This window comes from Dipodomys merriami, unplaced genomic scaffold (assembly GCF_024711535.1).
Source record: "Dipodomys merriami isolate MVZ:Mamm:240054 unplaced genomic scaffold, mDipMer1.0.p SCAF_28, whole genome shotgun sequence".
NCBI classification, from domain to species: Eukaryota; Metazoa; Chordata; class Mammalia; order Rodentia; family Heteromyidae; genus Dipodomys; species Dipodomys merriami.
Window position 1 is genome coordinate 17,266,957 of NW_027204270.1, and position 20,602 is coordinate 17,287,558.

The 20,602-nt window shown below is 53.5% G+C and overlaps 1 protein-coding gene across 4 annotated transcripts; it reads right to left on the reverse strand.

Moving 5' to 3' along the window:
- Nucleotides 1–544: 544 nt before the first annotated feature.
- Nucleotides 545–20,595, reverse strand: Slc66a1 (solute carrier family 66 member 1). 4 transcript variants are annotated; one of them, XR_011375594.1, is made up of 9 exons: nucleotides 20,513–20,595; nucleotides 15,924–16,164; nucleotides 9,074–9,203; nucleotides 7,060–7,147; nucleotides 6,355–6,551; nucleotides 6,184–6,276; nucleotides 5,362–5,547; nucleotides 3,011–3,384; nucleotides 545–2,655 (listed from the first exon to the last, which is right to left on the reverse strand). XR_011375594.1 is itself a non-coding variant. In XM_070037801.1 (8 exons), exons 2-8 carry the CDS (start codon nucleotides 16,085–16,087, stop codon nucleotides 853–855), a joined length of 939 nt encoding a protein of 312 aa, XP_069893902.1. In that variant the 5' UTR covers nucleotides 16,088–16,164; nucleotides 20,513–20,595; the 3' UTR covers nucleotides 545–852. The 4 variants fall into 4 exon arrangements, 3 of the variants coding, with proteins under 3 accessions (XP_069893902.1, XP_069893904.1, XP_069893903.1); XM_070037801.1 differs by lacking the exon at nucleotides 3,011–3,384 and having other exon boundaries at nucleotides 545–933; XM_070037803.1 differs by having other exon boundaries at nucleotides 545–3,384.
- Between the last annotated feature and the right edge of the window lie 7 nt (nucleotides 20,596–20,602).

The window sequence follows — 20,602 nt, forward strand, 5'->3', positions numbered from 1 at the left end:
ACAGCTATGGAGATACTAAGTAAGAACTATTACTTTTTGCTTTCTTTCCTTTTTTTTTTTTTTTTCTAATGAGAAGGGACCTCTGTAGTCTTAGACTAGCTTCAAATTCCTGGGCTTTTTCCTGTCTCAGTCTCTAGAATGCTAGGACTACAGGAAAGAGCTGCCATACTTGACCTTGTTGCAGACTTTACTTTGTGCCTCTTGGGAGAGTAGATGGTCTATTAAATAGTTCTATTTTTTCTTGTTTTATAGTTTGGATATAATTTGTATATATTGTTTTTATACTTATTTTGTATTTATATATATTTATTTTTTGTCAGTCATGGGGCTTGAACTCAGAGCCCAGGTGCTGTCCCTCAGCTTTTGTGCTCAAGGCTAGTACTCTACCACTTGGAGCCACCGCTCCATTTGTGGTTTTCTAGTGGTTAATTAGAGATAATAGTCTCACGGACTTTCATGTTTGGGCTATCTTTGAACTGTGATCCTCAGATCTCAGCCTCCTGAGTAGCTAGGATTACAGGCATGAGCCACCGGTGCCCAGCAGTTGTTGTTTTTTTTTTTTAAATCACCCAGCCAGGTGCTGGTGGCTCATGCCTATAATCCTAGCTACTCAAGCGTCTACAATCTGAGGACTGTGATCTGAAGCTAGCCCAAGCAGGAAAGTATGTGGGACTGTCTGCAGTTAACCAGCAAAAAGCCAGACGGGCCTAGTTTAAGTGCTAAGTACCAACCTTGAACAAAAAAGGTGAAGGAGAGGCTCTGAGTTCAAGCCTCAGGACTAGCACAAAACAAAATGAAAACCACTCAGTTATAGCGATTTTGAGTAAGAACTGTTAGACATTTCGCTTTATTTCAGTTTTCGTCAGATGGGGTCTCTGTAGTCCAGGCTAGCTTCAAATTCCCGAGTTTAGTCCTACCTTGGCCTCCAGGATGCTAGGACTACAGTTAAGAACCATTACACTTGATCTTGTTACAGGTTTTCACTTTGTGCCTCTTGGGAGAGTAGATGAGCTATTAAATAATCTTACTTTCTCTCATTTTATAGATTGGTTATAATTTGTATCTCTTCAGTATAAATTGTAAAGATGTGACATTTCTAAAATACAACCATAGCGGTTGTATAAAATATTGCATCACTGAGTGTTTCCAACTTGGGGTTCAGGAAAGGATCCTTAGAAAAAGTAGGTGGCGTCACCCTCCAGCTGTCAATGAAATCTTTCTGGTTGCTGACTGGTAGTTTCTGAGTCCAAGGTAAAGACTCACAAATGTGGCAAGGTAGAATTATATCCTCACTACCCCTACCTTCCCACTCAGATTTTAATAATAGCCGATTTGCTATCGTTTACATGCATTTCACCCACATAAAACAGTTGTCCTGGGGGGGGGGGGGAGGACGTGCCCATCTCCTTCACTGAAGCCAGAATCCTTTGATGGACAGTGAATGCCTCAGGCATTGCCTGCTCTGCTGGGGATACAGCGCTGATCTTGAGAGCTGGTCTTGGTCTAGTGGCGAGGTTGAGAGTGTGGGCAGGAGAGGTGACTGTCCTCGGGACTGGCTCCGGCAGAGCTAGATCAGTACTTAGCCATGGGGCTGGCACCAAGCTGCTTCCCAAGAGCTCAGGTCCCACCCCTCAGCTCCTGTGAAGGCCAGGCGGGATGGGAGAATGTCTGGCAGAAAGCCATAGCTTGCCAGGACCACAGCCATGGCCATGATGACCTCCAGACCTTGGGCCTCTAGGGGAAGGCAAAAGTGCCACGGGCGAGCTGCTGCGCCCCCTTCTGGAGGAGGGAACTGAAAGTTGTCCTGGGAGGGCCTGACACCTTGCAGACATGTGGAGACGGTACCTGGCAGCCAGCTTCTCCTGCCCCACACCCTATCTATCCCTGGGACTTCGGAGAGGCAAAGCCTCTATCTGCTGGGTGCCAGGCCAGACCCTGAGCAAGGCTTTTTATATGGGACACCTCATTCCACAGTTAACATACTGCAGGTGAGCATGGAAGCACATACCTGGAACCCAGCGTTTGGGATTCGGAGGCAGGAGGACGAATTTGAGACCAGCCTGGATTGCATGTCTCAAATGCTTACGTATAACCCACCGTGACAGGCACCTTTGGAGCCGCCTAGGCTGACCCCCCCCCCCCCCAGGGCCTCCGGTGTACAGTTGTTGCTGTAGTTGAACTTAAACCTGATAGTGAAGCATCCACACCTTAGGCCGCACTGAGAGGTGGGCCAGGGAGAGAAGGGGAAGACACCAGAGATGCCTCTGACCCCACCACAGCCGCTTCAGGCGGGATGGACAGACTACCCGAGGGCCACGTGCCAGGCGGGGCTTAAGCTATACTCACATCTCATTTAATCAGCACGCTGTCTCGAGGCCACACGTGGTCCCACGGGATGAGCAGGCTGAGGACACCTGTGCCCAGGGCCCTCCTGGGCCGAGTCCACGGGCTGGGGCAGCCGGCAGGGTCCACCAGCCCCGCCCCCACACATGACTCCAGTCCAGGCCTGGAAGGCTGGGGAAGACTGGGCTTTGGAGCTCTCATCTAGATGTTTCCTGAGGGCAGGAGACAGGCCTGGCTTCTGGTCGTGCAGGGAGGTGGGCAGAGTTGGGACCAGGCCAGCAGGTGGCCCCTCTGCTGGCAGACACGCGCAGGCTGGCAACCGGACAGAGCGGGGTCAGGAGACCAGAGAAGCTGGGGCCCAGAAAGCCCAGCTCAGGGCCAAGCCCCGCCCACCTCCTGGCACCACCTCCAGGGAACCCCTCCCAGTTAATCCTCCAGAGGGATGCAGGACCCTCACATTGTCCACCCACAGGCGATAAGCTAATGGCCAGCGTGGGCCAAGACCTATCCACCTGCTGCTCCTGACCTGCCCTGAAGCAGGGTTGCTGCATCCTGGCCAATGTGTCCCCACGGCCAGAGAGAACACACTCGGGCCCCGGACGCCGATCTGGGCTCGGCCTGGTCCCTGCCAGCCATGGTGTCCCACCAGAAGCCCAGAGGCCAGTACCCCAGGAAGGAGCAGCGGACGCAGGCTCCGGGCCGGGGAGTGCCGTGCCATTTACTAGTCGCTGTGGAATCAATGGCTGTGTGGGGGAGGGGCCCATGGCCCGCCCCCCGGACGTGCGGGTGGAATGAGGTAGCGCAAAGGACGCCTTGGGTCCTGCCAGGCTCCCTAGGGAGGCTTGTCCGTGGAGGCCATCCTGCATCTGGAAGGCTGAGTCCGTCGGGTCAGTCTGGAAGGACTGGGGCTTGGCAAGGGGCAGCTGGGTCGGGAGGTCCCCACTGTCCGTCTGTCCGTCCGTCCAGGGCTTAGCTGTGGAGGAGGGGCTCGTGCTCTGGCGAGGTGGGGCGGTTCCTGTACACCAGGAACTGGATGGAGATCTGAGGGGCAGGTCAAGGCCACACGAAGCACACAGGGCTGGGCCTTCCCCACAGCAGAGCGGGGGGGGGGCAGCTCCCCACCCTCCACTGGCGGGGGGGCCAGCCTTCACCTCCCAGCCTCGCTCTTGCTGTCCTCCACTCTAAGGGTGCTCAGGCAGCTTCCTTCGCCCTGTCCTGTCTGCCACCAAGGCCACCACCGCTTCAACCTTCCGCTTGCTGCACCTGGCAGGCTCGGCAAACGTTCCAGCAAGGGCCAGGTTTGCTTTCTCACAAATGAGACCTGAATAGGGTCCTGTTTGGGTGCCGAGTGACCATTTATAGAGTACTGGGTCACCCTGGGGAAGTTCACACACCAGGGCTGGAGTCTCAGCCCTGGTCAGACATGACAGTTAACTCAGATGAAAACACAGAAGCACAGAGGTTGATGGTCAAGCCCTACATCACACAGCTAAGAAGCAGTGAAGGTAGGATATGAACCCAAAGTTCTCTGACTCTAATTCACTCATGGGTGTCCCTCTGATCCAGCTTTCATTCTTGAGACCTGGACACATGAACTCCCATCCTCAGGACCTATGCAGAAGCTGTTTCTGGAACTCTCCCCTGCCTAACTTCTTTTCCTTCAGGCTACATTTTAAGAGACACTTGTGGAAGCCTTTGTTTACCCTATAAACCTGGACAGTCAGGGAGCTATCTTCTTGCTGTCACTACAGCACCTGGTACCACTGCAATCAAGTAACTTCCCGATCATCCCATGCATCCTGACTCCCAGGTAGACCAGCAGCCTCCCCCCGGTAAGCCTGAGCATTCCGGCCTTGCTCCCTGATGCATGAGCCAAGGCGCCAGTTGGTGCCTGGCACACAGGAAGTGGATGCTCTTAAATAGATAAGATGGATGGATGGGAGGTGGGATGAGTGGGTGGGCAAAGGAACAGATAGATGGATGGATGAATGAGTGGGTGGGAGGTTGGATGGGTAGGTAGATGGACAAATGGGAAGTTGGCTGGATGAGTGGATAGTGATAGGCAAATGAATGGATGGTGAATGGGTTGGAAGTTGGATGGATGGATGGAGGGAGGGAGGAGTGGATAGATAAACGGGAAGTTTAGTAGATAGATGAATATATGTGTGGATGGATTAAATGATGGGTGATGATGGATGGGTGGGCAGATGGATGGATGGGTGGGTGGGTGGATGGATGGGTGGATGGATGGGTGGATGGATGGATGGATGGACAGGTGGATGGATGGATGGGTGGGTGGGTGGGTGGGTGGATGGACAGATGGATGGACAGATGGATGGATGGGTGGGTGGGTGATGGATGGACGGATGGACGGACGGATGGATGGATGGGTGGATGGATGGATGGGTGGGGGGGTATGAATGGATGGATGGATGGGTGGGTGGATGGGTGGGTGGGTGGATGGATGGGTGGATGGATGGATGGGTGGGCAGGTATGAATGGATGATGGATGGATGGGTGGGTGGGTGGGTGGATGGATGGATGGATGGGTGGGTGGGTGGATGGATGGGTGGGTGGATGGATGGATGGATGGACAGGTGGATGGATAGATGGGTGGGTGGGTGGGTGGATGGATGGATGGGTGGGTGGATGGGTGGGTGGGTGGATGGACAGATGGATGGATGGGTGGGTGGGTGGGTAGATGGGTGGGTGGATGGATGGATGGATGGATGGGTGGGTGGGTGGATGGGTGGGTGGATGGGTGGGTGGGTGGATGGATGGGTGGATGGATGGATGGGTGGATGGATGGGTGGATGGATGGATGGGTGAGTGGGTCTCATTCTTGAGACCTGGACACATGAACTCCCATCCTCAGGATGGATGGATGGGTGGATGGATGGATGGATGGATGGATGGATGGATGGATGGATGAGAGGCTGGATGAGTAGATGGACACTGAAGCGTCTACAGGCAGAGGCTGCCCATCTGCTGGTCCGCGCCGCGCACTGTGGAGGATACGATGGTGTCGAGCAGCAGCACGCCCAGGCTGCCCACGAGCCAGGGCAGGTGGTGCAGCAGGTAGCTGCCCTCACTCTCCCCCGCCTCGGGGTTCTTGAGCAGCACACTCAGCCCGTACAGCGTGTTCCCCAGCATCACCAACGCGAACAGCAAGTATGAGATCCCCTGGGTGGACTTGCGTATGAACTGGGGGGGGAAGGGGTGTGGTCAGAGACTGGGAGCGCTCATCTGCCACCTCAGCACTCCGGGAGGGCGGGCGGGCTGAGTCAAGAGGATCGAGAGTTTGAATCTGGCCTGGACTATACAGTGAGTTCAGGGCTAACCTGGGCTAGATCATCTAGTGAGACTCCTTCCCCACAAAAGGCTCTCATCACTCCGGTTACCCCTGTGTGTGTGACTGGCAGTGTTATATGTACCGTCACTTGCCTGGCACCCTCCGATCCCGTCCAGGGCCCGGTTCCCCATCCCCACCGCAAACCCTTCTCCCAGCAGCAGCCTGCAGTCCCCACGTGCAAGCTCTCCACACAGACCCCTGGTGCCCTGCACGCCCCATCCCTGTTCTCCCCTTTCTCCTCAGCTGCCCTGACCTAACCTCTGACCTCTGACTCCGAGCCTGGCTGGCAGGCACCACCAGGTCATTCCTAGAGGTAGGGACTGTCACCCAGTGGGAGAGACTTTCCCAAGCCAACAGCTTGGGTGGTCCAGAGCTACTGCAGGAACCTCCCGCAGCACGCCATCCTTAACCTGGAGGGCCGGAGCGGAAGGGCTTCCCCTTCCACCACCCCCACCCCCACCCCCGCCCCACGCAGGCTCAAGGCTCACATTGGTGCGGATCTGCGGCAGCCGGGACAGCAGGTACAGCACGCTGGAGATGGAGCCAATGACGAAGCCAATGATCTCCTGCTTCGTGAAGGGCTGGAGAGACAGAAGGGCACTCAAGGCCGGGAATGCCAGGCGCAGAGAGGCCCCCACCCGCGTGATCGCCCCACTTACCACCAACGTGAACCTGACCTGGCAGGGAGGGCCTTGGGGTGAGCCGCACCTCCCCTTACTGCCCAGCTCCACAGACAGGAGCGTCCGCCCCTGGAAGACTTTGCTGGGCACAGCCACAGGGCCCGGGCTGCTGAGCAGCGGCACAAGACACACTGTCCCCATGATGAACAGGAGCACAGAATTGATGGGCACAGACACTGGACAGAGGCAGGAGAGAAACACAGGTTGGGCATCTAAGTGGCAGTAGACTGGGATTGGAGTCCCAGGCTTTAACTCCTCTGCTGCTGTGTGGCCTTGGACAAGTGACCCAACCTCTCTGAGCTTCCATCCTGTCATCTGTAAAATGGGCACAACAGTGCCCTTCTCCTAGGGTGCCAAAGTGGAATCACTGTTGGGCAGCAGGGTCAAGATGGAGGTTCCAAAGCCAGAAATGCTGGCTCAATTCCCTCCTGAGGTTCCCGAGTTCTGGAGAGGCAGCCTGTGAGACTCAGCCTTGTTTCTCCTGCTCCGAGCTCAGGGTCAGGCACAGAGGAGGAGAGCGTAGTGAGTGGAGCCCCCTTGTGGTCTGAATTGGGATGTACTCACTGCCCTCAAGGCCCAAGGTTTGGTTTACCACCCAGGTGGGAAACTTGCTTCCTCCCAAGATTTAGGCTCCCCTCGTCCCAACTGCCAGCAGAGTCCCACCCAGGGCGGCCCCCTACTCACACAGCGAGGGGCGTTTCTTGAACTTGTAATGGAAGTATAAGGTCAACATCACTAGATCGGCCAGGACGTAATACACAGCTGTGTAGGTCTGCAAGAAAAGGAGGCCTGGGCTGGGAAGGTGGCTCAGTGGTAGAGCGCTTGCCTTGCATGCCTGAGGTCCTGGGTTCCATTCCTCAGCACCACATAAGCAGAAAAAGCTGGAAGTGGTGCTGTGGCTTAAGTGGTAGAGTGTTAGCCTTGAGCTGAAGAGCTGAGGGACCCAGGCCCAGAGTTCAGGCCCTACCACCGACAAAAAAGAAAAAAAAAAAAAAGAGGCCTGGGTGCTGGCTGCTGTCCCTGGCCTAGTCCAGGACCACGCGTCCTGACCATGCATCCTGACCACGCATCCTGACCACGCATCCTGACCACACGTCCTGACCACACGTCCTGACCACACGTCCTGACCACATCCTGACCACACGTCCTGACCACATCCTGACCATGCATCCTGACCACGTCCTGACCACGCGTCCTGACCATGCGTCCTGACCACGCATCCTGACCACGCGTCCTGACCACATCCTGACCACGTGTCCTGACCACATCCTGACCATGCATCCTGACCACGCGTCCTGACCACATCCTGACCACACGTCCTGACCACATCCTGACCATGCGTCCTGACCACGTCCTGATCACATCCTGACCACACATCCTGACCACGCGTCCTGACCACGTCCTGACCACGCGTCCTGACACACATCCTGACCACGCATCCTGACACGCGTCCTGACCACACATCCTGACCATGCGTCCTGACCACGTCCTGACTGCATCCTGACCATGTCCTGACCACATCCTGACCAGGCATCCTGACCATGCGTCCTGACCACGATTCCTGACCATGCGTCCTGACCACTTCCTGACCACGTGTCCTGATCATGCATCCTGACCACGTGTCCTGATCACGTCCTGATCACACGTCCTGACCATGCGTCCTGACCACATGTCCTGACCACGCGTCCTGACCACGCGTCCTAACCACGCGTCCTGACCATGCGTCCTGACCACACGTCCTGACCACACGTCCTGACCACACGTCCTGACCATGCCTCCTGACCACATCCTGGCTGACCAGCCCAGTGGCCTGCACCACCTGTCCTTGCACACGCTGAATGGCTTCTCCCCTGGCGTGGACGGGTCCCACTTCCTAGCTTGCTGGAGGAGGGCCACGCAGGACAAGTGGCCTGACAAGGCGTCCAGCCCGGGCAGGCGCCAAGGCATCTGCGGCTACTGCTACCAGTCAGGATGAAATGGGTCCATGATGGGCTCCGTGATGGCTCCGGTAGCCTAACACACGAGCAGGCAGGACTTTCCACCTCACGGGGGACAGGGCCTTCCTGGCTGAGTCCTAGCTCTGCCTGGTTACAGGAGAACAAGGCCTCTGGGGATTGGCGGGAAAGACTCATTTCATTTCCTCCTCCAGGGCCCCATGCCCGGAAAACGTACACTCAAGCCCCCTTCGAAGCCAAAGAACACAATGGGCTGATGCACTCATACTAAAGGGGAGAAACAGGGCTGGGAAGTTGGCTCAGTTGGTAGAGTGCTTGCCTTGCATGCATGAGGCCCTGGGTTCAATTCCTCAGCACCACATAAGCAAAAAGAAAAAACCCGGAAGTGGTGCTGTGGCTCAAGTGGTAGAGTGCTAGCCTTGAGCTGAAGAGCTGAAGGACAGTGCCTAGGCCCAGAGTTCAGGCCCCACGACCGGACCCAAATAAAAAAAAAAAAAAGAAATTTAAAAAAAAAATAAAATAAAATAAAGGGGAGAAACAGGCTGGACAGGGGATAGTGATTTGCCTAGTGTCACACAGTGTGGCAAGCAGAAGGCTCTGGAAGTGTGGGGTCCCAGCAGACAGAAGGACAGGAGAGGGATCTGGAGTCTAGTGTCTCCTACTGGCTGTCCCGAAGGCCTGTTATGGCTGTCCACTAGCCTGCAGCATCTCCCCACTACCCCTAAGCCCGGGGAGCTGCTCACCTGCAGGGGCAGCTGGTTCGCAAGGAAGGAGCCAATGAGGTTGCAGGAGTCTCCACCAATCCAGCCCAGGAGGAACCACAGGGACAGGGCCTGGTCCATGTTGCCAGTCTTGCAGGCCTTGATGTACTGCCTGTGGGAGAGGCAGAGAGTGAACAGCAGAGTGTGGGGGCTGTGAAGCCACCCCCAACAAGGGAACCTTCCTCCGAGGAGAACCATAGAACAGGTGCCATAATGGACAGCGGATGATCTGGGAGCCCATTGCCTGTGAAGACCCTCCAGCCTTGCTGGGCCCCTTCTATCCAGGGGGCACTATGGCTGTGCATCTTTCCAGAGACCCACAGCATAGCTCGGATGTGGGTAGACAGAGAGTCCTGAAGCTTTGTACCAAGTTTCCTGGCTTCCTGTTGTCAGGAGTTGGGATAGGGGTGGTGGCAGCAGTGGCTGTGAGGCCTGGCCCTGCTACAGCTGACAAGGCCACTGGTGAGGAGAAAGGCCCAGCCACAGCCTGGTCAGCTTCCGGGCAGGAGATGAGGGCAGAGTCATGAGGCAGTCAGGACACAGTGGTTCACGCCTGTAATCCTAGCTACTCAGGAGGCTGAGGTCTGAGGTTTGAGGTTCAAAGCCAGCCTGGTCAGGAAAATCCATGAGACTCATCTTCACTTAACCACCAAAAATCTGAAAGTGGAGCTGTGGCTCAAGTCGTAGAGCACTAGCCTTTAGCAAAAGAGTTCAGACAGCGCCCAGGCCCTGAGTTCAAGCCCCATGACAGAGAGCAACAGGCTCTCAAGCTGAAGGCCAGCCCAGGTAGGAAAGTTCATGAGACTCCCCACCTCCCAACTACAGCTGTGCACGGGGGAGTGCACCTGTACTCCCGGCAATGATGGGAAGCCTAAAGTAGGCCCAGGCCTAGGCAAGGAACAAGCTCTCATCTCAAAAATCACCAACACAGAACGAAGGGAACAGCTGCAGGCATAGCTCAGTGGCGGAGCACCTGTCTAGCAAGCACAAGACCTTGAGTTCAAACCTCAGTACTGAAGGAAAAAAAAAGTCATGGAGTTGGGTGTTGATAGTACACACAGCACTCAGAAGGCTGAGGCTGGAAGATCCTGAGTTCAAGGCCAGCCTGGGCTCTATAGCAAAACTCTGCTAGGAGGAGAAAAAGGGAAGGGAAGATTTAAAAAGCAGGGAGGGGGGTCCAGGTTGTAGCACAGTGGTAAAGCATGTGGTTGGAGTATGAGGCCTATGTTCAGTCCCAAGCACTAAAGATGGGGGGAGGGAGAGAAGGCAGGGAGAAGAAGGGGAAGGTAGGGGATGAGGGGGGAGACCAAAGGCCAACCCACTACCCAAACCTAAAACCAAGAGCACTATGCATCACCCAGGCCCTTTGCATAACTGTCCCCCTCCACTTGTGTGTCCAACCCCGATGCACCTGCTTCTCAGCCTCCATGCAAGGCTTCCTCTCAAAGCAGTGTCTTCAGATTCTGGTCCTCCAATGCCCCAAAGTCCACCCACCCCTGCCCAGGCCTGCTTTCCCTTCCTCGGCCCAGACACCTTTCCTCACCTCCCACACCCTAGGCGCCAGCTCCTCCCATGGGCCTTTCTCCATCTGGGCTCTCCAAGTATCTTCTTCCTCTCTGTATATGCAGCAACCCTGTACCTTCTGAACTCAGTGACCTGCAGTGGCCTGGCATGTCACAGGCTCTGGGTGAGGCTTACCCACAGACCATGGTCAGGCTCCTCTAAGATGATCTGACTTGACTGGCCTCCTAACTGTAGGAGGCGACCCTGTCCCACACAGGGGACCCCGAGTCCTAGGAGGAGTGGGTAGACAGCTGCCCTTGCTATTACTGGGGGCTCTCCAGCCTCTGACCCCTCTCTGGTTAATTGGCCCATGCAGGAATGGGACAATAACCTGCTGGCTTCTTCAACCCCACATCCAACATGGCACCTGGAGCAAGGTGATTCAGAGCGAATACTTGAGGCTCCAGCCCAGTGCTGGGACAGGGACAGGGGAAATGTCAGTTCTTTTTTTGTGTGTCCAGTAGTGAACTCAAGGCATGGATGCTGTTCTTCAGCTTTTTTGTTTTTTGCTTGCCCTGGGGCTTGAACTCAGGGCCTGGGCACTGTCCCTGAGCTTCTTTTGCTCAAGGCAAGTGCTCTACCACTTGAGCCACAGCACCACTTCCAGCTTTTTCTTTTTTCTTTTTTTTTACAGTAAGAAAACAAAACTCTGTTTCTATTCCAAACTGTATTTTTACAAGCTTACCACATAGCTTAACTTTGAGAACTGCCAGTTTAAACTAATCAAATTTACTTCCTAGTACTAGAACCTTCTTCAAATCTCATGACTGTAGTAGGAAGACCCCTACTCAGGCAGGCAAGCCCACCTAGTCGTCCGGAGTGACAGAGCCCACCGCAACAAAGTTGTTAATAAAGAAGCAACTTTATTGAGAAGGTTCCTACACTGACCAGTGAGGGCCGCAGCACAGGCTCGGGAGCTGATACTGCGACCCCCCAGTGCCAGCTTTTTCTTTTTATGTGGTACTGAGGAATTGAACCCAGGGCTTCATGCATCCTAGGCAAGTACTCTACCAGTAAGCCACATTTCCAGCCCTGAGTTGTCTAATTTTCATGTGTGTATGTATATATGTGTGATACTGGAATTTGAACTCAGGGCCTTGGGCTTGCTACCCTGAACCTAAGTACCCAAGTAGGCTACCACTGAAGCCACACCTCCTGTAGTCCTCATTTTTTCTGTTTTTTTTTTTTTTTTTTTTTGTCTTTGTTTCTTTGTTTCTTTCTTTCTTTATTTTGCCAGGTGCTGGTGGCTCACCCCTATCTATAATCCTAGCTACTCAGGAGGCTAAGATCTGAGGATTGAGGTTCAAAGCCATCCTGAGCAGGAAAGTTCATGAAAAAGGTCTGGGACAGTGCCCAGACCCTAGTTTAAGCCCCAAGACCAACAAAAAAATATATATATATATGTTTTTTTGGTCAGTTGCGGGGCTTGAACTCTGGGCTTGGGTGCTGTCCCTCAGCTCTTCAGCTCAAGGCCAGCGGTCTACCACTTGAGCCACAGCACCACTTCCGGTTTCCTAGTGGTTTATTGGAGATAAGAGTCTCACAGACTTTCCTGCCCAGGCTGGCTTCGAACTGTGATCCTCAGATCTCAGCCTCCTGAATAGCTAGGAACATAGGCGTGAGCCATCGGCGCCCAGCTAGCCGTTTCATTTTACCATCCTCTAGCAGTGTACAAGCCACATTTCTCCTGGTCCCCTCCAAAACTTGTTGTTAGTTGTCTTTTTTTAAATAGCCATTCTCTTGGGTGTGAAAAGGCATCTTCTTGTGGTTTTGATTTGCAATTTCCCTTTTCCTGTGAATCATGAAGTTGAGCAGTGTTTCATGGGCTTATGGCCATGTGTATTCCTTTCTGTCTACTTTCATTTGGATTTTTTTTTATTGTTGAGTCATGACAGCTCTTTGTGTATTCTAGACACATTCTTAGAACTATATGACTTGCAGAATCTTTTCTGTTATTTTGTAGGTTCTCTTAATTTTCTTCCTTTTTTGTGGGCCAGTTCTGGGATTTGAACTCACAGCCTTCAGCTTGCTTAGCAGGCAGTCTACCACTTGAGCCCTACTTTCAGTATAGGTTTTGCTGATTATCTTTTCTTGTAAAAGCCTCACAGTATAACTCATATTTAGGTGTTAGCTGTGAGTTGGGGGCCCAAGCTCTCTGCATGGGGAGAGCTACTGCCAGGCACCATGTGTTGAAAAGATTGTCTCAGGGCTGGGAAGGTGGCTCAGTGGTACAGCACTTGCCTTGCATGCTTGAGGCCTTGGGTTCAATTCCTCAGCACCACATAAGCAGGAAAAACAAAGCCAGATGTGGAGCTGTGGCTCAAGTGGTAGAGTGCTAGCCTTGAGCTGAAGAGCTGAGGGACAGCGTCCAGGCCCAGAGTTCAGGCCGCCCAGGCCCAGAGTTCAGGCCCCACGACCGGACCCAAAAAAAAAAAAAAAAAAAGATTGTCTTAGCCGGGCTCCAATGGCTCACACCTGAATCTTAATTGTGCAGGAGGCTGAGATCTGAGGTTCAAGGCTCAAAGCCAGCCTGTGCAAGAAAGTCCATGAGATTCTTAGCTCCAACAGACCAGAAGAAAAGCCAGAAGTGGATCAATGGCTCCAGTGGTACAGCACTAGCCTTGAGCAAAAGAGGCTCAGGAACAGTGCCCAGGCCCCAGGACTGGCAACACATAAATAAATAAACAATTCCCATTTAACCAATTTACCCTCTAGATCTAGATATATACTCCAGAGAAGTGAAAACCTAAGCCTCCGCCAACACATGTGTATGAATGTACACATAACATAAAGAGAAGCAACCCACATGCCAATAGATAAACGGGCAAACAAGATTCAATATGGTGCACACACCGAATAGAACGTTATTCAGCCATAGGAAGGACTGAAGCACTGATATGTACTACAGTATGGAGGAAATGTGTTTTTGAGACAGGGTCTCACTGTTGTCCAGGCTGGACTCAAACTCCTGCCTCAGTTGCCTAAGTAGTTGGGGACTCCAGATGCATCCGACCACATACTGCAACATGTATGAATCTGTGTGTGTGTGTGTGTGTGTGTGTGTGTGTGTGTGTGTGTATGTGTGTGTGTGTTAGTCCTGGGCCTTGAACTCAAGACCCTTTTACTGTCCCTAAGCTTTTTGCTCAAGGCACTTATAAGCCACAGTTCCACTTCTAGCTTTGTTTTGGTGGTTAATTGGAAATAAGAGTCTCATGGGCTTTCCTCCTCAGAATAGCTTCCAAGTATAATCCTCAGATCTCAGCCTCCTGAATAGCTAGGATTATAGGTATGAGACACAAGTGCCTAGCCTGGTATGAAGCTTATTATATTAAGTAAAAGAAGCCACACATTCCATTTATAAGAATCATGATTTCCTGGATAGGCCAATTTATAAACAGAGAAAACAGATGGGCGGCTGCCAGGGACTGCAAGATTTGGAGGTACTGATCACAGCACAGGTTTTTTTCTTTTTTTTTTTGCCGGGGGCTTGAACTCAGGGCCTGGGCACTGTCCCTGAATCCTTTTACTCAAATGTAGAGGTCTATCACTTTGGTTTTCTGGTGGTTCTTTGGAGATGAGTCTAGAGGATTTTCCTCTTGGGGATGGTTTTGAATCACAATCCTCCTGAGATCTCAGATCTCAGCCTCCTGAGTATCTAGGATTATAGGCATGAACCAGTATCTAGGTTTCTTTGTGGGACAATTACAGTGTTCTAAAATTAACTGTAGTGACAACCACACAACAGTAGTTAAACTAAAACCACCAAGTCTAACGGTGTGGGTTCAGTAAATTATCCCTCACTTACCTCTCAATTCACTCTCTAGATCTAGATATTGTATATTCCAAGAAGTGAAAACCTAAGCCAAGGGCCAAGTCCAAGATTAAACCCTTATCCTTATCTCTCAAGACAAAGAACACTCAGTGGTTGTTTTTGGAGAGGCTCGCAGTAGAAGAGTGAATCCAGGACCTCCTGCTTGCTATGGACAGTTTCTCCCACTGAGCAGCCTTGGAACACACTCTGAACAATGGAAAACAGACTGGGTGACAGGGCTGATCTCTCTCTCTCTCTCTCTCTCTGTCTCTCTGTCTCTCTCTCATACACCCATACCCACACCTACACACACCTACACACACCTACACACACACACACACACACCACATACACGGCGGTCTGGTCCAGTGACACAGTGGCTGCACCCTCTCACACATGTGCTGGGGAGGTCTGGGCCCCAGCCCATAACTTCAGGGCCTTTGTGACCGTATCTTCCTGCCTCTGCAGCTGGGAGGTGACTTGTCCCCGCTTCATAGAACAAAACCTCAGCACTGACAGTGCAGGCTCTTACACACGTAGTGCAAAACCAGGTTCTTTTTACCCCTTCCTTCCTGCTCTCCTCACAGCAGCCCTGGATGGAGCAGTATTTACAGATGAGGAAACTGAGGCACAAAGCAGCGAAGTGACTTGCCCAGGTCACAGCCCGTAGGTGGCGGAGCTGAGTGTAGACGCTGTGTGCCACACTGCGGTAGCCACACTGTTTCATATCCACTGGCCTCCAGCCCTGGACTATCCGCCCTTTCTGAGAACGGAAGCCATGTTTGACACATCTCAGCCCTCTCACTCCTCCACCTTCTTCCTACAGCCCGTGCAAGCCACAGCAAGATTTCCTTTTGTTGGTCATGGGGCTTGAACTCAGGGCCTGGGAGCATTTTCCGCTTAAGGTTAGTGCCTTACACTTTGAGCCACAGCTCTACTTCGTTTTTACTTGGTTAATTCGAAATACGAGTCTCGTGGACTCTCCTATCTGGACTAGCTTTGAACTGTGATCCTCAGATCTCAGCCTCCTGAGTAGCTAGGATGTCAGGTGTGAGCCATCAGCGCCCTGCCAGAGCAAGTTACTTAACCTCTCTGGATTTCAGTCTCATCTGCCAAGCAGGGAAAGGAACTGGCTCTGTTTCTCAGGGTGGCTGAGGTGAGGAACCAAGAAGGTACAAGTATGCCTGGCATGTAGTCCCAAGCCAGGGACATAGTGGGCACTTACTTGACTGTAGCAGATGTTATGATTTCCATACCAGACTGCCTAGCCTGAGATCTAGCCTGTGCTGAGCTCCACACAGCCCCTTGAGTGGGCCGGAAGTCAGGGTCTTCTAGCTGGGGGCTGGGGAGGAGGAAGTCCACTGGCCTGGAGCCTATGATCAGTCATGTGGTCCCTCCTGGAGCCTCTGCCACCACACCCTGCTGCCCTCCCTGCTCCTGCCACCCAGGGATACTCACGGGAAAGTAGAGGCAGCAAAACAGAGGATGGAGACCAAGCCCAGGAACACACTGGCCTGATCCCAGCCATCCTGGGCACATTCGCCAAATACATCCCAGATCCACAGGCTAGAGCCATTGGGACATCTGGAGAAGTTGCCGGGCCCCAGTTTCTTCCAGACCATGGCTGCAGAGGGAGCTTCCCAGCCCAGGACCGTGTGGGAGGGAGGTGCTGGTGTACCGAGCCAGGTGAGGGTTCCTTCTACAGAGAGAAAGAAAGGAGGCCTTCAGCTTTAGGAGGTCCAGTTCTTACCCACAGTCATTCTGACCTGAGCTCAGCTTAGCCTGATCACCTGGCCCTGGCCTGGCTACTGGACTGGACAAGGAGACAGTCATAGTCCTCGCCCACAGAGACCCAATCAGCTTCCAGATACACAGACCAAATGAGCACTGTGCCAACCATAGGGTCAGGGACACTCAGCTTTCCCACTGGTTACTGCTTGACTTTGGGCCAGCATTCAGCCTCTCGGTGCCTGGGCCTGGTCATCTGAACCATCCCTCATCATGTAGCTGCTGGGTGAGTTAAGTGAATAATGGGATTAGCCCTCAAAGTCATCGTGTGTGTGTGTGTGTGTGTGTGTGTGTGTGTGTGTGTGTGTGTGTGTGTGTGTGTGTGTGTGTGTGTGTGTGTGTGTGTGTGTGTGTGTGTGTGTGTGTGTGTGTGTGTGTGTGTGTGTGTGTGTGTGTGTGTGTGTGTGTGTGTGTGTGTACCAGTTCTAGAACTTGAACTCAGGGCCTGGGCACTGTCCCTGGGCTTTTGTGCTCAAGGCTAGTGCTCTAACACTTGAGCCACAGCTCCACTTCTGGCTTTTGGAGGTTAACTGTTGATAGGAGTCTCACAGTCCTTCCTGCTTAGGCTGGCTTCAAACTGTGATCCTCAGATCTCAGCCTCTTAGATAGGATGAACAGGTGTGAGTCACCAGTGCTTGGGTGTCAAAAGTCATCTTTTGTTCTAAATCCTGAGTGTCTGGCTTGATTCCATTTTATGGCTGCTGTTCGTGTTGAGTTACTCTGGGAGGCCCTCACTGGAAGGAGGACTTCCCGGCAGTTAAGTCAGAATGAAGGGCGATGATTCCCAGGGCTGCCTAGTTCAGATTCTGGATCCAGTATTCCTTCAAGAGCTCACAAAGCAGGTGGAATGTCTTTAGCAAAGAGTCCAGAACCACCTTCCTAGTCAGAGGATGGCTCCTCTTATACTAGTTGGAGGACGGCAGTGTCACTGCCTGAGTGACCACCTAGAGTTGAGAACACGGAGCTGGGCTAGTACCATCTGTTCCTGAGAATCGCTACCCCCTACCCAGCTCTGCACCAAGCCCCTGGAATGCATTCACATGCACCATCCTCCCGTGGATGCTGTGAAGCAGAGACTCTAGAGAGATGCCAGAGGAACCTGAGACAGGGAAATGATCTGCTAGGACCTCGCCAGGAAGCCAAAGTCACGCCCAGGAGGGAGCTGCAAATCCCCCACACACACACTCTCCCCCCCACACACACAGAGCTGCCATGCCCACGGCCTTAGGTGCTTCTGTCACTGGGGTGCAGAGCCTCCCTGGGTCTGGCATGACTGCCTAGCTTCTGGCCAAGCACAAAGCTGGCTTCCCCTTTACTCCCCGCACTAAGAGGGGTTTTCCTGAGTCAGGCGAGGTCTTGCTCCAGCCACTTAGTTCCCTACTTGTGCCTGGGGGTGGGGAGGAGGGCTGAGCTCCTCACAAAGCCATGTCCTGGCTGGAGCCATGGAAGTGCTGAAGCGGCAGTCTTGAGGGAGAGAGAGGAGACTTCTCGTTTGCTTTGAAGGGATAGGGAACTGAGGTGCTCAGCCCTAACGGGAGGCACGGGGGCCCTGGAGCTGGGCACCTCAGGTCACTCACTGTATGCCCAGCTCACTGCAGAATCTCCAGGTCTCAGCACAGGGCATTCAAAGGCCCTTCCTGGACAACTTAGGCCACACCCAGCTCCTCCTGGAACCCCGGATGACTGTCAGCACAGCTGGTGTGGGGCTGGTATGGGGCATGCACCCTCAAAGCTACCTCAATTTGCAGACAACCCAGGTAGAACCATAGTTCATCAAGCCCTTTGTTGTTCTGCAGCTACCCCCTAATTGAACCTCCTACTCTTAGACTCTGGGCAAGCCACTGCAGGTCTTCACGTGTCCATGCACTGTCCCTGTCATGGAGCCCCAGCAAGGTGAAGAACACTGTCCCCATTTGAGGCTGAGTCGCCTTGGGCAAGGGAGATGGCCTGCCTGAGTCTGTCAATAAAAGGGAACTAATGATACTTCTTCCTAGGGAAATACATATAATAAAGCTCTTAGCTGGGCACTCATGGCTCTATAATCCTAGCTACGCAAGGGGCTGAGATCTGAGGATCAAGGTTTGGAACCAGCCTGGGCAGGAAAGTCCTTGAGACTCTTATCTCCAATTAACCATCAAAAGGCAGGAAGTGGAGCTATGATTCTGTTGGTAAAGTGCTAGCCTTGAAAGAAAAAAAAAAAAAGCTCTTGGGACAGTTTCCAGACCCTGAGTTCAAACCCCAGGATAGGCACTTAAAAAAATAAATAGACAGGCGCTGGTGGCTCACGCCTGTAATCCTAGCTACTCAGGAGGCTGAGATCTGAGGATCTCGGTTCAAAGCCAGCCCGGGCAGGAGAGACCATGAGACTCCTATCTCCAATAAACCACCAGAAAACCGGAAGTGGTGCTGTAGCTCAAGTGGTAGAGCGCTCGCCTTGAGCTGAAGAGCTGAGGAACAGCGCCCAGGCCCAGAGTTCAAGCCCCACAACCGACAAAAAAATAAATAAAATAAATAAATAAATAAATAAATAAATAAATAAAGCTCTTAGCCCAGTGTCTGACCTCCATGGTAGTGACTGTTTTGAAGATGAGAGCTAATACCTTGACTATGGAAGGATGGTCAATCATTCACCCCCCTTCCTTGTCTGGTTAGCGAGGGAAGGAAACAGACAGGGATTCTAAGTTTAAGCAGTTCTCCTGGCCTCTTAAAGAATTTTGGGTGGCCAGTGCCTCCCTGGCCACATCCAGCTCCTCTTCTTGACTCCAAGTGAAGCCAAGGAGCTGCTTCCCATACAACCAGAACACCTGGATCAACTGGCTCAAGTCCAAATTCCTTGAGTGCCTTCCTAACCTGATCTCCTGTTCCAGGTCTTCAGAGTCATGTCCAGGCCTGGTAAAAAAGATACTATGACCCAGTTCTAATTTGCCCTCTCCCAGGGATCTTATAAGCGTCAGCTGGACAGAATCTGCTGTCCCCTCCCCTCCTCCGGGTCCTACACCTGGAGAAAGCTACCAAAGACCTCAGCTTCCACTGCTCTTTAAACATGCTCTTCTCCTCTCCCCCTTCCCCTTGTACACTTCCAATCGTAGGGCTCTAGGTAGATCAGCTGCACAATAAAGGTTTAGAAAATGTTGGAGGAGCTGGAGGCCAGTGGCTCACACCTGTAATCCTAGCTACTCAGGAGGCTGAGATCTAAAGATCACGGCTGGAAGCCAATCCAGGCAGAAAAGTCCCTGTGAGACTCTTACCTCCAATCAACCACTCAAAAACCCTACCTGGTGCTGTGGCTCAAGTCGTAGAGTGCTAGCCTTGAACACAGAGAGGCTCAGGGACAGTGCCCAGGTCCTCAGTTCAAGCCCTACAATCAACAAAAAGAAAAGAAAAAGAAAAAAATGGAGTGGAGGGTAGAACAGACGAAGCAAGAGGGAAGCAAAGAGAGAAAGAAAAAAGGCAAACCAACCAAAGGAAAAAAGAAGGGAGAGGAAAAGAGAAGGGAAGACAAGGAAACTCGTAAATTCACGGGGCCTAGGGCTGCCTGCAGCCAGTTTGTCTGGTGCTCTGAGCAGGTCAGGAAGCCTCGGCGTTCTGCTCCTCACCTCGAAGGCTTGACTGCAGTTACATGAGATCACCTACCTAAATGATTACAGGCCACTCCAGAGATTCAGGGACGGCAGGGTCCCTCCAGGGTCCCGAACACACAGCGGCCTTCAGCTAGGTGCTGACTGGCCGGGACCCCGGACGCAGGCCGTGCCCGCGTCGGGCAGGCCCCACCCTCTGCACACACTGGGAAGCCTGCTCGAAGCCTGGCACTGGAGCCGGTCATCAGGGGGTCGCTCCTTGCAGAGCCGGGGCACGTCCGGGCGGGGGCACCCACCCTCCCAGGCCTTCGCTCCGGTGACTCAGCCCGGCGCGGGCCGCCCTCGGGGACGGATAATGACAGGGCAGCCGCGGGGCCGGCGCGGCGAGGCCGGAAGAAAACAAAGCCCGCGGAAGACCAGGGAGGGGCTCGTGGTCTGGGACCGGCCGGTGCACGGAGGACCCGGGTCCCAAGCCCTGGACAGGCCGGCCCCACCCGGGACCCCGGCCAAGGCGCCCCACGATCTCGCGCCACGGGAGGGGACTTGGGTCTCCGGACAGTGAAGGAGGTACAGGAGGCAGGCACAGGAAAGACATGGTGGAAGGCGCCAGCAGCCCCGATCCCCCCCCCACCCCCCCCCCCCGCCAGCCCTGGGTCTCCCACTAGCACCCAGCATGCTCACCGCGCCAAGACCCTCGGCGAACCCTCCAGGGTTTAGTCCCCCGCCGCGGTCAGCTGACCAAGCTCAGCTGGGGCCCCGCCCCCGGAGCCG